This window comes from Silene latifolia, chromosome X, assembly GCF_048544455.1.
Source record: "Silene latifolia isolate original U9 population chromosome X, ASM4854445v1, whole genome shotgun sequence".
Taxonomy (NCBI): domain Eukaryota; kingdom Viridiplantae; phylum Streptophyta; class Magnoliopsida; order Caryophyllales; family Caryophyllaceae; genus Silene; species Silene latifolia.
This window is the reverse complement of record NC_133537.1, coordinates 69268755-69284867: the sequence shown is the minus strand read 5'-3', so window position 1 is coordinate 69284867 and position 16113 is coordinate 69268755. Positions and strand designations below refer to the sequence as shown.

Genomic DNA, 16113 nt, shown 5'->3' with positions numbered 1-16113 from the left:
ATTATAAATTACATTCGCAATCAAGATATTGTATATATTGGTGATAATAAAATGTGATGACTTAACAAAATATTTCGCAATTAGAAACATATCCTAAGAAAAAAAAAAGTAGCAAATATAAATACGAAAAAAAATTGTACTCCGTATTATGTAAAAAATAATGTGCAATTTGTGGATAATTTATTCGTGAATTATAATAATGTGCAATTTGTGGATAACAAAATGTATTATGGCTTAACAAAACATGTGTATTATTTTCCAATAAAGCTGACACACTAATTTACTATTAGATCATCCTTCAATAAAAGGTGAGTATTTTTAGTTATAGGAGTATTTGATTTTCTTACTAATTTGGATAAAAATGAGGAAAAAAAATATAAGAAGCCAGATTTTAATGTATACTTGGTACAAATTCAATAAATCCTAAAAAAAAGTGTATGCTAAAATTTTCACATAAATTATTTGTAAAATTGAAAAAAAAAATTAATTCATAAAGCATTTTATTAATATTACTCATATTTTAAAAGGGGTAATTTAATTAAATAAGGTTAGAAAGTTAGTGGGCCCTTATGTACTTGTTGATGTGGCTTCACCAAAATGCTCGAAATGATCTTGCTTTAATAAAATAAAGATATTGGTTTATTTTCCTAAAAAAAAGTATTTTATTAATCACACACTCTTTTATTATTATGTCAATATTATGTTAACGAGAATTATTCGTTGGTCATGCAGCATACATAAAATCTTAGACATGAACGATATACTATATGTCTATATTGCATTTTATTGTGAAATTTATCACATATTATTTTAATATCCGTGCAACGCACGAGCAAGAAAACTAGTATAATATGTGAAATAGAGCAATATATTTAAGAAGAGTATGTCCACTTGCCCATCTAACCCACTTGTTCAATACTTACCCAATATAGAAATAGATAACAAATGAATGATACACCCTAAAATGGAAATAGATAACAATTCACGGGGACCAATCAATTTTAGCAAGTCATTAACTTTTTATTGTTTCTAGTTTTAAATCCAGCTTTTGTTTTTGAATGAATTTAAACCCACCAGAAATGCGCTGTACCTTGTCATTTTCCTCTTTGTATGTCTTTTTTCGCATCAAATCTCTTTTTTCTTTTTCTCTCCCCAAAATCCCATTCAATCCTCACAAGTTACAACTTACGAATCCCGAATCAGTCGTTTTAACTTAAACAAGGTAATTACTTCCAGAATTCATACAGCTGTACTCTTATGAAAATCATCTTAATACTCGTATTATGTTAATGTTTATCATTATATTTAATTAATTTGTTGCTTTTCACAGAGAGTGCTAGTCATTTTCACTGGAGCAGAATCTCTCAGTCCAACTTCCTTTGGTCAGCATTTTGTTCTTGACAAATTCTCATTGTAGACAGTCTTTTCAAAACGACCGATTAAAGTGAGATGTCTTCTTAAAAAGACGGTTTGGCATCCCATTAACAAACAATTCCACAAGTTTTCTAAGTCACTTGAATTAATATAAACAGAATATTTTATTGGTTTTTGCTAACTAAGATAAAAGTGAGTGCTTTTTCTTTGAAGCCAATTTCGTATTCACATGCTTGATGTTTTCCCTTTATTCTCATCTCTTTTATCGTAATAGAAGCTCCATCTAAAGTTAAAATATTGGCGTTTAAACTTTTTTTGTGTTTTTTTTTTAAGGGTTTGTGTATGTTGATGATTAGAATTTAAATTAACAAGATTTTACAGTGACTGTAATTTTAGAGAGACGCGAAATTGAAAGCGTATGGGCTATGGGGTTGCGTCGGGGAATTTTGTTTTCGGGTTTGCGGAAAATCTGGTGATTCAATATATCCGGTTTCGAGTTCAAAAGTTCAAAATTCAAAATATGTCAAAAAGGTTGAAAATGAGGAAACAGATTTTTTGCAACTTTTGTACTCTTCAAGAAAGGTGAATATAGTGTGTTTTTATGGAAGGGCTTGTGGGGGGTAACTTTACTCAAGTGTTCTAGGAGTATTTGTTTATTTTAATTTTTTATTTCTTAGGTTTGTTTAGCCCTTCTTCCACTGATTTTTTGGACATTATGCTTAATCGACGGGCTGATGAGGTGGTTAATCATCTTTTTCGCTGTTGCGCATCCGCTTTTTTATGAGAAGCTAAATTGAGAGTACTTTGTATTTGTATGTTAATGAGTGTGTCTAACTTCTTTTGGGTAAATTGTTATGGTTGTATACTTGGCTAGAATGAGAGATTATATGTTTGTTAATATCATGGATGCATCAATTTATTTGATGAATTAATGCAAACTGCAAAGTCATGAGGTTTTGCAGTTTTCTGAATTGATTATTTCTTTTGTAGCTGGTGACAATGCCAGAAATTCAGCTTGGTGCTCATACCATGCGTTCCCATGGTGTGCAAGTCGCTAGAGTACATATGCATGATTGGCTTATTCTTTTGCTTCTTGTGGTAATTGACATCGTACTGAATGTTATTGAGCCATTTCACCGATTTGTCGGCCGGGGAATGATGGAAGATCTCATGTACCCTTTCAAAGGCAATACAGTTCCCTTTTGGGCCGTGCCGGTGTGTTTCCTCTTTAATAACCGATATTTTATAGACCAGGTTCTATAGCAGATGAAATTTCTACTAAAGTAACAATTCTTCGGTACGCAGATTATTGCGGTTCTATTGCCCTTGCTCGTCTTTCTTATCTACTACTTTATCAGAAAGGATGTCTATGATTTCCATCAAGCAACTCTTGGTACATTTTCGCTCATTGCTACTTCATAAAAATCAGTAACACGTGTACTTCGTTGTTCTTTCATCTAGAGTACTCAAACTTTGTGTTGCATTGTTCTTTCAGGCCTCCTGTTTTCAGTGCTCATAACGTCTGTTATAACTGATGCAATCAAAGATGGTGTTGGTAGACCCCGGCCTGATTTTTTTTGGCGGTGTTTCCCTGATGGAAAAGGGGTAGGTATATCATGCTCATTCTTGTTTAGAGGGTCCATATCAGTAGTTTAAGGACTTTGATGTCTATTGACTTCTCTATTCAGTCATAATGTTATCTTGCTATTCTCCAGGTGTACAACAATATCACTGGAGTTGTTCTGTGTACGGGTAACAAGAGCGATATCAAAGAAGGCCATAAAAGCTTTCCCAGTGGGCATACTTCATGTAAGCAACAACACAGTGTCAATCAAGTTATTTCTATATTGAAATGTTGATTTAAGTGCCCTTTTGACAAGATTTATTGTTTTGTGTTCGTTCGACCACTGCAAGATTATAGTGCCTTATTACTATCTTTGAAGTTTATAATAGAACCTTAATGGCTCCCTCCTGATGTTGGCTTTCTTATTTAACTTTGGAGTGTGAATGTGCTTGCTGAATGGTAGCCCTTCCATATGCAGGGTCCTTTGCAGGGCTTGGTTTCCTAGCTTGGTACCTTGGAGGGAAAATTAGGGTTTTTGATCGCAGGGGTCATGTTGCAAAGCTTTGCCTTGTTATTACTCCCATACTTTTGGCTGCTATGGTGGCAGTTTCTCGTGTTGATGACTACTGGCATCACTGGCAAGATGTTTTTGCCGGCGGTCTGCTAGGTATGCATTCAGAAGTCTGCTTGTTTTGCAGCCCTAATCTAACAAGATTTGTTTTCTGTGAAGCCTTTTGTTTTGTTTCACTCTGTCCTAACTATCATGTGTTTTTAAACTAAGCAGGAATGGTCATTTCATCATTCTGTTACTTGCAGTTCTTTCCACCACCATATGATGCTGATGGTATGACCTTTTTATGTTAGATTCAATTTTCTTCTCCTTTCGGTTTATTGTCTTTTTTTTTTTTTCAAATTTCTATCTCATATAAATGGCTGCATAACTGATTAAATAGATTATGCTTTCACAACAGTATCCTCACAAGTATAGTGTTAAAAATAATATTCTTTTGGCATCCAAACCTCTCTTTGTTACTTTTCCCACTTTATTTTGTCATTTGGGAATGCACAAGAAGTCAAGAAAGGAAAGAGGATATGGGTAAACGGGTAAAGACACAACATTATCCACCCTCATCGTCTTTTTACCTGTTCTCACCACTAGCCATTCCTCTTCCTTCTTGTGTACGACCTCTAGCCCAGCCCCCTTTTACCTCATTTTGTGTGGACCCCCTTCGACCCCTTCCTCGTTGCTGCCTTGCTGGCGCTATCCCTTTGCCTTCCTGACCCGTCAAAGCCTCTTTCTCTCCATAGGCACCCTTTTACAGTTATCAACTCCCCTCAGCTTTTCCTCACACTCGACGCCCCTCCTCCCATCGTTGACTTCCCTTCCAATTTTATTTTTCCACACAACTCCCTTCTTTTCTGTTAGACCGATCTAGTGCTAGACCGATCTAATGCGTGAGGGTGTTCATGGGAGGTTCCTATTTCCTAATGTTTAGTGAGGTGGATGCCAAGATCTGGTTATGTTGTTGTGTGAAGAAAGTGGAGGATGTCATGTCTTGGCCATCATTGTCCATGTTCTTTATATATACTCCCTCCATTCCGGTCATTTGTTGTCCTATTCCATTTTTGGGTATCTCAGTCAATTACTGTCCTTTCTATTTTAGGATTGCATTTGATGAGCAATTTGATCCTTCACACTCAATTTGGTCTACTTGTCATCTTATAATTGGCCCGCTCCTCTTTCCTTGGTATTTGTGCCAAAACCAAAGGACAAAAATTGACCGGGGCGGAAGGAGTATATTTTATGTATACTTTTAACTATAGTTTCTTAGATTACAATATGGGCAAGTATTTATAAGAATGAAATTCATGAAACTTAATGACCATCAAGTCAACAAATAGTCACAAACTCTGAAGGATTGTTACAAGGCAATGAATAATGGGAAAATTTTGTGCTCCTCAATTCCTCATGGGTTTGAGGTCTCATACAAAACTGCGATGTTGGCACGAGGAGTACAGAAACTCACAGCAAAGCTCAACAGACAGAGAGGAGTCAGGAGAGCATGAAAGAGCATTGTGTGACAGTGTGTGCGTCATTCAACGAGAGATGCATTATTTATTTTTCATTATTATCCAGTAAAACATTAACACTAAATTATAAAAGTAACATCATCATTGTTATTTCCTTTTTAACTAGACATAGCACATAGATATTGATTTTTGGAATTATTCTTTATGGGAGAGAAAGTTGTGAATTCATTGGGTGAGTAGCTCACAGTTAGCTGTGTGTTTTTGGCTAAAATTGATAATATCGGAGAAAGCCTGAGTTGAAGGAGAGAGAAATGATGAAAGAGATTGTTGTGAGGAGTGGGAGCTACTTATTGTTACTCGTGCTCTTTAATATGTCAGGAGTACAAATTTGCCAATGTTGGGCTAGCATAGAGGACCTTGGAGAGCATGCATGTGCTCAGTCGTCATATCCTATTCCTTTAATCAAATGCTCTTGTGCATGATACAATTGATTATGATTATGATTTTGACTCTCAATTTGGATTGCGTCAACTGGCAGCAATTGCATTGATGTTCCAGAAACTTGGAAAATGAACAAGCAAGTAACTCGAGCAGGGATACGTTCTTCTGAAATTTATCTCTAGGCAATATATACAGAACACAAATATGCTGGACTGCATTATATTTGTTTGTGATGAAATCCGTTTTATGATGTTATATAGGACCTAGAGAACACGCAATTCTCAATGCGACAAGTTATCTGTAAACAACCTCTATCGGCTGGACTGGATTGATGGTAGTTTAAGGGGTCACAAAAGGGGAAAGAGGAGAGTAGTGATGATGGTGGGAGAGTTATGCCCATTCAGAGGCTATTAACCTCTCCATTTGTTTGTTAATATCTATTATTCAAGAGAGACCCTTATGAAGGCAGAACAGCCTTTGAGACACTAGTGTAAATGTTATCGTTGATAAGTTCAAATCAAATGACTAATGACCATTATTCAAATTATTGATTGATCAGGTTGGGGGCCTCATGCATACTTCCACATGCTCGAGGCGTCAAGGAATGGCCTTCCTACTACTACCAACATCAATGCTCTCATTGTTCGTCCTACAGAGATGGAAAACGTTAATGTACAATCTCACCAAGGTCCAGATAGGTCAGTGTCCAGTAACTACCCCTCAATGCCTAACCACAATGGCATGGAAGGCGGGATGAGAGAGTGATCTTTACCTTTTGTTGTGTAGTTGTTGATTAGTAGTTCATTTTTCGTTCGTCATAGCTGTCATTAAATTCTTCTGTTTGTGTGTTTGTATCCATGTGAATTCTTCTAACATAGGTACACTTTAGTACAGTACTTACATAGAAAAAAAAGTGTCAACAGATTCTTGTCGGAAAGGTTTTACTGTTTTAGTACTAGTACATGCCATAACGCATAATTTAAGTTTTGCTTGCTTGTAACACAAAATTTTCCGCATTTAGCTATCAGTTGCATCGCTCTACTAGCGTACAATTTCAGTACTCTGAATATTACACGTCTGTGGGATTATGAAGGGGATGAGATGAGATTTGTTCTTCCTATTGATGATCTCTGTGAATTTAATTTGTATGGAAAACAAATTAGGTCAATCACTAAACGAATGAAGTACATATTTCAACCATACCAGATTATGGAAATTTGGTCCAATGTCTGAAGGCTATTTTGGACTCTTATTGCAAGGTTTTGGGAGAACGAATAAACGACTCTAAGTTAGGAGTCTTATTTAGTCCTAGCACAACCATGAGTCAGGCTACGATGTGTTTGTGGGGTACTCAACATCAGGAATAATAAAGGGATTGGGAAATACCTGGGACTTCCAACGGAGTTTCAAGGCTCGAAGCGTGACTTGTTTAAGGGGCTAATTGATAATGTCATGAAACGTATTTCGTCCTGGAGTGGGATCTTTCTCTCACCGGCTGGAAGACTTACTTTGATTTCATCCGTTCTATCAAATATCTCTAATTTCTTTCTATCGGTATTTAAAATAGCGGTAAGTGTGACTAACAAGATTAACTCTTTGTTGTCACATTTTTGGTGGGCCGGATGTAAGTCTGGTAAGAATATCCATTGGTGTAGTAGAAATTTTCTAAGCCGGCCAAAGAGTGCCGGTGGATTGGAATGCGTAATACTGACTGTTTGAATCAAGCTCTGCTGGCCAAACATGCATGGCGGATTGTTACGGATCACGAATCTGTGTGCTACAAAATTTTTCGAGGAAAACTTTTCGGTAGGCGTGAGATGCATTGTAATACCCGTCCTTTTAGGGACCCGTTGACCGACGTTGACTAACTTTAAACACTTACTTTGACCTTCGGAAACCTTACGAGTGATGACTTGTGACGATGTGAGCCTTGGAGTGCGTGTTACTCGATCTAGCGGAGGCTACTCGATCGAGTAGCTTGGGAACTCGATCGAGTAGATGCCACTCGATCGAGTAACTGATCGAGTAACGGGATTTCAGCGGGGAATTATAAATCGTATAATCGTGAAACCCAAATCATTTTCTCCTTTCTTCCTAAATCTAAATGCCGTCATTCCACTTCTCCTTCACCATAATTCATCTCCTTGAGGCCTTTGAGAGTGTTTACACCATAGGGATGGGATGCTTGAGTCGGGTAGCGGTCTTGATGCCGGATTGCTTTGTATAGGTATGTTGTCATTATCATCATCGTCTCTCTTGATTTCAGTTATGGTTATGGTAGTAGTAATAGATGGTTATGGTGGTTGTTATAGGTGGTTTTGATGGTTGATTGTTATCTTGTGATCGGACGCGGAATCGCTGTGGTTTGCTAAAGTTAGGTTCGCCTACTCAGTACTGTTGATTGTCCAGAGTGTCTAATATTGTTGTATAGTTGGTTTAGCTGGGTGCTTGAAGGGACGAGTCTACCACTAGTCATGGCAGAGATAGTTTCACATAGCTGATAGTAGTCTTGAGTTGTATCTTTTGTATCGTCAGTTGGTTTAAAATCACTTGTAATTAATATAATTGTTCTTTTATCAACATTTGATCATTACTGTTCTCGGGCAACCGAGATGGTAATGCCCTTATCTGCTAGGGAAGGTCTTGTTAAGGCTCCTTGATAGATGGGGGTGTTACATGCATGATGACTTGGTTTGTACTAGGAAGAGTAATATGTCCTGGGGTGAGAGGAGCCTTCGGCATGGGTTAGAACTTATTTTGCACAACATTGCACGGAAACCACGGATTGAGTCGAATCTCAACATCTGGACTTCACGTTGGGTCAATGGTGAGATCCCTAAACCAAGTGTTGAAGCGCTTCTGCCGGGTAATGCGGCTCTCAAGGATATGAGGGTGAAGGATCTCCGGCTTGGTGATGGTCGTTGGAATGAGGGGTTAATTAGGCATCTTTTTGATAAGGAGGTTGTGGACAGTATTCTGGCGATGCCTATCTGCGTTTCTTAAAGACGAGACATAATCTATTGGAAGCATACAGCCATACATCAAGCGGAAAGTACTCAGTTAAAAGTGGGTATGGGATTGCTTTTAGTAGATTTATGTCTTTACATGGGAGCCTGAAGGAGAAGACAAGGATTAGCAGTTTAGGGATTACTTTCTTAGATCAAAGCTCTGGAAATTATCGGGTCCGCAGTCGTGGAAGTTGCTCTTATGGCGAATCTTAACTGATTCTCTATCCTTGGGATGTGGCTTCGCTAAAAGCAAAATTGATGTGGATCCTACTTGTAAACATAGTTCCACAGATCAAGAGATCATTGAGACTAGGACGCACGCACCTTTTCCGGGATTGTAGTATCACAAGGCGACTTTGGGGTTGTTCGGATCTGGGCATTCGCAATAATTTCTGCTCCTCGGTTGTGATCGGGAATGGATCATTAATTGGTTAAACTATCTAGGGAAAACACAGGATGCCGATGCGAAGATTATTAGATTCATGGCTACTTTGTGGTGTTTGTGGGCCGTCCGTAACATGATTCTATTTCGAGGGGAGCGATTCCATCCTCAGATGTTTTATTCCATGTGGAGAAGCGCGGTGGATACGACATTGAGGGCAATGGATATGGTTAAGGTGGAACGGGGGGTCCCGGGGGTGGTTGTGAGAGTCCGGACTTGCAAGGACTTCGCGAGGGCCGACCTTTTCACGTGGTAGGAGGGGCAACTTCATGTGGTTCATTTAAGATTATGGTGGATGCGGGATGGACATCACCTGGGCATGCGGCTATTGGGTGGGTGGCTTATGACCATACAGGGGAAGTGGTTCTTTCAAGGGGGGTTAGGGTGAACGCGGAGTCTGCGCTACAAGCTGAAGCTTTAGGTCTACGGGAGGTTTTGAGATGGGCTCGTGAAAGGGGGATTCTCCACCTTGAGGTTTCTTCGGATTGTCTACAATTGTTGCATCACCTCGCAGGAGTAGGGATGGAACATCATCTCACTAAACGGCTCCTGGATGATATGCGTCTTTTTTTCCCTTTTTTTCATTGTTTATGTTTTAGTTTTATTCCTAGGCGTTTTAATAAGGTTGCTGATTATCTCGCGAAAAGCGTCATGAGTGTTTAGTGTCGGTTTACCCTTTTTTTACAGCTGTAAAAAAAAAAACCATACCAGATTATATTTTATTTTCCGAAAGTAAATAGACTTCGTAGATCATCGTGAATTTGATTATATTGAAAGACTATTAGATAAAATAGATATTGACGAGTTTTTCACTTTTTCCCACCAGGGTTCACGTTTTTTATAAAAAGATTTTTAAATTGGACTGTGGTGTGAAAAGTTATCCGTCTCCCAAAGAGCTGTAAACGGGTCATTTGATTCGGTTTTGAATCGGCTTAAATTAGACCAATTTAAATCGAATTTATCTTATTTTCAGTTTCAATTCGATTTCGACCGGGTTTATTTCGGTTAGTCACTTTAATAGGTTTATGTTATATCAAGTCGGTATGGTTTGGATTAGGTTAATATCATTTCAGTCAGATAATACCTTTTTAGGTAAAAAAAATTAGCTTCAATGCATCTTATACTTTTCAATTTGAATGTAAAAATGCAAAATAATATTCCCCCCTATTCACTATAATGTTCTACATTGCTTTTTGAGTAATTTTTAAGAGGAATGAGATTTGTGGTGGAAAATGGAGAAAATGAAAAGTAAGAAAGAAAACGCGGGGTCACAAGTCATAAGAACCACAATTATAGACTAATAAGAAAAGTGTAAGATTTTAGTGAATTTATTATTTTAGGAAATGTCTAAGATGTTAGAGAATAGGAAGGAGTAGTAATATTCAAAAGAATCAATGAAAAACACTTAAAATATGAGTATATTTATAAGAAATATATTTTTAATTCAAGTCATTCGGTTCAATTGTTATCAGTTCAGATATATTCATGTTTGGGTATCATTCGGTTATTATTGAATATATTTTTAATTCAAGTCATTCGGTTCAATTGTTATCATTTCCATTGTTGTCATAATAGCGATTCGATCCTGTAATACTACGATTTTACGATCCAAAAACGCTTGACCGATCCCAGATCTTACGATTTTATTATGTTTGTAGAATCTTACGATCCTATTCATTTGAAAATTTTTAGAGGTAGGATCATAATACGATCCCACGATCCGATTTTATGATAAAAGAATAAATATATATTTTATATAATGACATTGTAAAATCCGAATCTTGTATAAGTTGTAGAAACATGTTCATAACAATGACATAAAAATTATTAATCATCAATAATTTATGGATAAATATTACTCTCTCTTATTAACTAAGTTCTTCCACATTTATTTTTGGGTAGAATTTAGTGGAATGGTGATATGTGGATATAAATGAAAGTAAGAGAGAGAATGTGGGGCTATGAGTTATTAGAACCACAAATAATAGACAAATGAGGAAAGTGAAAGATCTTAGTGAATTTGTCGTTTTAGGAAATAGTCCCTCCTATTCTCCATACTATTTTGAATGCCCGTGCGTTGCAATGGGGTAATTAACTTATTTATAATGCAAAAAAAAAAAACGTTATAAGAGTTTAATGTTTACATTCTATGTCTAATGATTTGTTTACATATTATTAAAATATCTCTTTCAAAAAATAAATAAAAGATTAATATATACGTAGGTTAACTCTTATTTATAATCATATAATCACCCCACCTTATACTATTCTTTCGATGTGGGACAATTCTACTATTTATAAGTAATATATTCACCAAACTTGGATTATTTTTCTGATGTGGGACAATTCTACTATTTATACGTAGTATATATTCATCAAATATGCATTGTTTTTCAATGTGGGACAAATAACATACTCAGAATTACACCATTTTTTTTGCACTTAGTTCGACATCCAACCAGATCTCAAATACCGAATACGGACAATTGCTACTTATTATATATAATAATTACATTTAAATTTAATAATATGATCAATTACTCTACATTAATATTTGTACGTTGTTTTTCTTCAAATTTTTTTTATCATAATTGAGATACGGAAACTTCCCGTGGTACCCCTTAATTTTGTCAGATTTTTCATGTTACCCCTACTTTTAAGAATCTGCCTATGGTACCCTTGAGGTTCCATTTTTTTGCCCATGGTACCCCCTAATACAAAGGCTGTTAAATGAACGTTAAGTTTTATGGTGTGGCAATAAAATAACATTTAAAAAATAATACCCCCTTTATTGTTTTATTGGTACGGATATCTCTCTCTTTTAAATGAAAATTTAATTAACTATATCATTATAATATTGGAAATTTCTCATGGTAATCTTGAACTTTGATAGATTACACATGGTACCCCTAATTTTAAGTTTCTACAAATGGTACCTCTGTGTTCGCCTTTTTCTTTCCCACAATACCATTTGACAACATCCGTCATAACGTCATTACTCCTATGACTTGTGACGCCTTTTTCTTTTGTTATTTATTACACAAACACTTCATCATCTAATTCCTAAATCCTTATTTTATTTAATAAACTAACATTTAATACCTAAATAACAAAACACAAATAGCATGACATGCTCAATTACCCATCTAGTTACTCATAGGATTAACGGCGTTATGAAAAAAGTAAACATAAGGGTATTATATGTAGAAACTTAAAATTAGGGGTATTATGTGTAATCTACCAAAATTTTAGGGTACCATGAAAATTTTTTGTTATAATATTGACCATTTTATCGCTCTTTCTCCCACCTAAAAAAATGTTACAACTTTAAAAATTTAACATTTAATTCAAGATTATGTTTAAAGTCTATTATATAATAAGTATACTTTGAGAGATTCAATATATTTGGGGTGATACCTAAGTTTCAAGGATAAATCAAATTTATAATCATGGGATCCACCCCACTTTATGATAATCTTCTGATGTGGGACAATTCAACTATTTATACGTAGTATATATTTAGCACATCTACATTATTTTTCAATATGAGACGAATAACATATTTAAAAGTACACCATATTTTTTGAATCTAATTCGACATCCATCTCGATTTAATAATAAGCAAATACTATATTATCTATTAATATTCATACGTTTGTTTTCTATTTTTTTTTATCATAATTAAAATATGTGCAAATGATATGAACCTATATAAAAGAGAGTTTTTTCGAACGATCTGAGAGCGTCCACATCATCAAAAATTAATTTAGGTATTAACCCAAATTTTTTTGATATAAAAGATATGTACTTTTTAGTATGTTATATGTATCGATCCCCCACAACTACGATTGGGAGGGGTTTAAATACCGTATTCCTTGGACACGCCCCGAAATCCGGATTAGTTTGCCCAATGTGGTTCGGATTACCGGATGGTTTAGACCCAAAAAAAAAGTATGTTATATGTCACACATTGAAAAATAATGTAGGTGTAGTGAATATATTATGTATAAATAATAGAACTGTCTCATATATATATATATATAGAGAGAGAGAGAGAGAGAGAGAGAGAGAGAGAGAGAGGTAGGATCCGGTGAGTCCACCTAAATATTTGAGTCCATGAGTCCATAAAACAATATCATGCATTATACAAAACAATATCACGTTCTTTTTTTTTCAATTTTTTTTTCGATTATTTTATTTTAAATTTTTTTTTTCCGGTTTTTTTTCGAAAAGTTTTTTTTTTTTTCGATTTTTTTTTTAGTGTAAAGCTGTGATATTGTTTAGTATAACGTGTGATATTGTAAACTGTGATATTGTTTAGCATAACGTGTGATATTGTATTACAAAACAATATCACGAATTTTTTTTAAATTTTTTTCTTCCGAAATTTTTTTAGTGTAAACCGTGATATTGTTTAGTATAACGTGTGATATTGTAAGCTGTGATATTGTTTAGCATAACGTGTGATATTGTATTACAAAACAATATCACAATTTTTTTTTTTGGAATTTTTTTTAGTGTAAGTGGTGATAGATTAATTAAGGAATTTAGAGAGTTATAGTTCAACATAATTTTTATCCTTATGAGTTTGATAAAACATGTTCTTGGTAACAAGAAAACTATTAAAAACAGTGCAAGTTATGAAGTAGATTTACCTAAAAATCTAGATCTGCTTAATAAATGGACAATTCCAGAAATTGAAGTAAATAAGATATATGAACTAGGCTTTTTTGAAAGTTTAGGATTAAAACAAGTAGTAAAAACTACAGAAGAATCAGTTTCTTTAGATGATGAAGAAATGTTTTTACAATTACTAAATGATAAAGATTTAGAACCTTATAGGAAAAAGGAATATAGATTTATTCATATAGGGCTAGTTCAAATAGCTTTTAAGCCTTTAACATTAGAAGGATTACCTGAAAGCTTTATAGCAGCTTTAAGAGATGGAAGAAATTTAGATTTTAAATCATCTATAATGGGAATAATAAAATCTAGTCTGGCACATGGACCAGTATATTTTGATGTTTATCCAAATTTGACAGTTTCTTTAACAGATAGTAATATCTTAGATACTTTAACCTTAAATGTTAAAACCCATGGTTATCATTATGCTCCAGGGTCAGAAGTGATTTGTATCTGTTATAGAATATATTATAAACCGTTGTATACAATGAATCCTCATTGTAAGTTAGATTATAAAAATTTAAATGAGACTATAATTATTGAGTCTAATTTCTCTAAGTCAAATATAACTACAAGAAGAAAGATTAAATGGGAAGAAATAACTTTTCCGGAAAATTGGAAAATAGAAAGGGCTATGAAGCCAAGACCAATAATTGATACAAATTTGTTAAATGTTTCACAAACAGGTGATGGATCTGTTAATTTGATTTTTGAAAATCAAATACCTTTATTAAAGGATAGATCTTCTAGAATTTCTAGATCTAACTCTGTGAGATCATTTATTTCTCCTTTGGAATATGAAATAGAAAGACCTATACCTTCTAGAGCTTCTACTTCTCAAATAAGAGAAGAAGATAATGAAAATCTTCAAGAAGTTCGGATAAATGAATTTAAAAGATATAATGATAATATTATAAGAGGTCATACTAATGAACCCCAGTTCGAGACCTTGTCTCAAATGAGTTACAACGGTCTTAATGGATAAAAACGTAAAGATAGATTTTAGCTTTGAGAGCAAAGCTAGATGTTTAATTAAAAATGAATTTAATTCACCAAAATGGGAAAAATTTAGAACCTGGTTTTTTAAAATTTTTGATAAAAACCAGCAAAGAAAACTCCAGGATGAGTTTTATGAGTATTGTTCTTCTCATAATCAAATTATGTATTTTGGAACTTGGTTTTATTCTACATTTATAGAACCTCATATTTCTGTTCTGGAAAGAACATATGAATTACCTAATAAAAATATAGTAAAGAGTGTCTATCCCCCATTAGAACAATTTCGTTATAGTACATGTGGTTTTACTGCAATATCAAAACTGTATACAGCCAAAGATGATGAATCTCCAATAAAAGCAACAAACTTAAATGCGTTAATAGAACAAAATAATTACGCTAATCTAGTGTTACATATTGTTGGAGAACATTTAAGTTCCTTGCATAAAAAAATTGATGAATTAACTCAATTACAGAAAAAAGCAAAATAATATTAACAAAGATAGGATAGTTTCAAAACCAGGATCCTCAGGGGTAAATATTCAAAGTCCTCCTGAAATTTCCAATTTTATTACAAAGGCTCCTCTTAATTGGGAAAAAGCATATAAAGAGCAAGAAGATTTGAGTAAACAAATTGAAGCTAAACTTAAAGCAAAGCTAGATAAACTAACGTTAAAAACTCTTAATGATAAGCTTGTTGAAAATCTTTCTGATAATGAAAATAATCATAAAGAAGTTATAAGAGATGAATTAAATAGAATGGATAAAAAATGGGCAGATAAGCCTACTCAAAGATTATATTATTATAATAGACCTTCACCAATGGATGTTCTTCATGAGGAACAAGAATTCCAACTAAATAATAGTTATAGTGGAAAATGTATTTATGAATGGAATATAGATGGATTTACAGATAAACAAATTTACAATCAAATTTACAGAATTATGATGTATGGTACTATGTGTAAAATGGCTAGTAATAGCGATGTAAATGTCGCTAAGATGATAACAGCAGGGTTTACAGGTCAATTAAAAGGTTGGTGGGATAATTGTCTCTCAAATGAGGCTAAAACATTAATTATGAATACGAAAATTGATATGCCAGATGGTACAGAAAAAGAAAATGCAGTGTATACGTTAGTAATCAATATAGTTGAACATTTTACAGGAAGATATTCGGATAATAATGAAAATATCAGAACTCTTTTACAAAATCTAAGATGTAAAACTCTTACTGATTTTAGATGGTATAAAGATACGTTTTTAAGTAGAGTCATGGAACTCCCTGAAGCGTCAAGTGAACATTGGAAGTCAAAATTTATTGATGGCTTACCTCATTTATTTGCGGAAAGAGTTAGAAATAATCTTAGGAATGGATATACATCTATCCCCTATGATAACTATACTTATGGTAGTCTGATTGGAACTTGTATCCAAGAAGGTTTAAATCTATGTAATGAGCTTAGATTAAATCAACAATTAAAAAAGCAAAATCTTCTTGAGAAAAATCAATTAGGAGAATTTTGCAATCAATTTGGTATGGATATACCATATCCTAAAAAGAAACGATATAA

The 16113-nt window shown here is 34.2% G+C and overlaps 1 protein-coding gene across 6 annotated transcripts; it reads left to right on the top strand.

Moving 5' to 3' along the window:
* The first annotated feature begins 1093 nt into the window (after positions 1-1093).
* Positions 1094-6398, top strand: LOC141623388 (lipid phosphate phosphatase 2-like). Of its 6 annotated transcripts, none has more exons than XM_074439501.1 (9): positions 1094-1222; positions 1331-1382; positions 2365-2589; positions 2680-2767; positions 2870-2979; positions 3090-3183; positions 3417-3605; positions 3723-3782; positions 5970-6398. In XM_074439501.1, the coding sequence occupies exons 3-9, from the start codon at positions 2374-2376 to the stop codon at positions 6173-6175; spliced, it is 963 nt and encodes a 320-aa protein (XP_074295602.1). In that variant the 5' UTR covers positions 1094-1222; positions 1331-1382; positions 2365-2373; the 3' UTR covers positions 6176-6398. The 6 variants fall into 6 exon arrangements, with proteins under 6 accessions (XP_074295602.1, XP_074295603.1, XP_074295604.1 ...); XM_074439502.1 differs by having other exon boundaries at positions 1331-1444; XM_074439503.1 differs by lacking the exons at positions 1094-1222; positions 1331-1382 and adding an exon at positions 1419-1566.
* The last annotated feature ends 9715 nt before the right edge of the window (positions 6399-16113 follow it).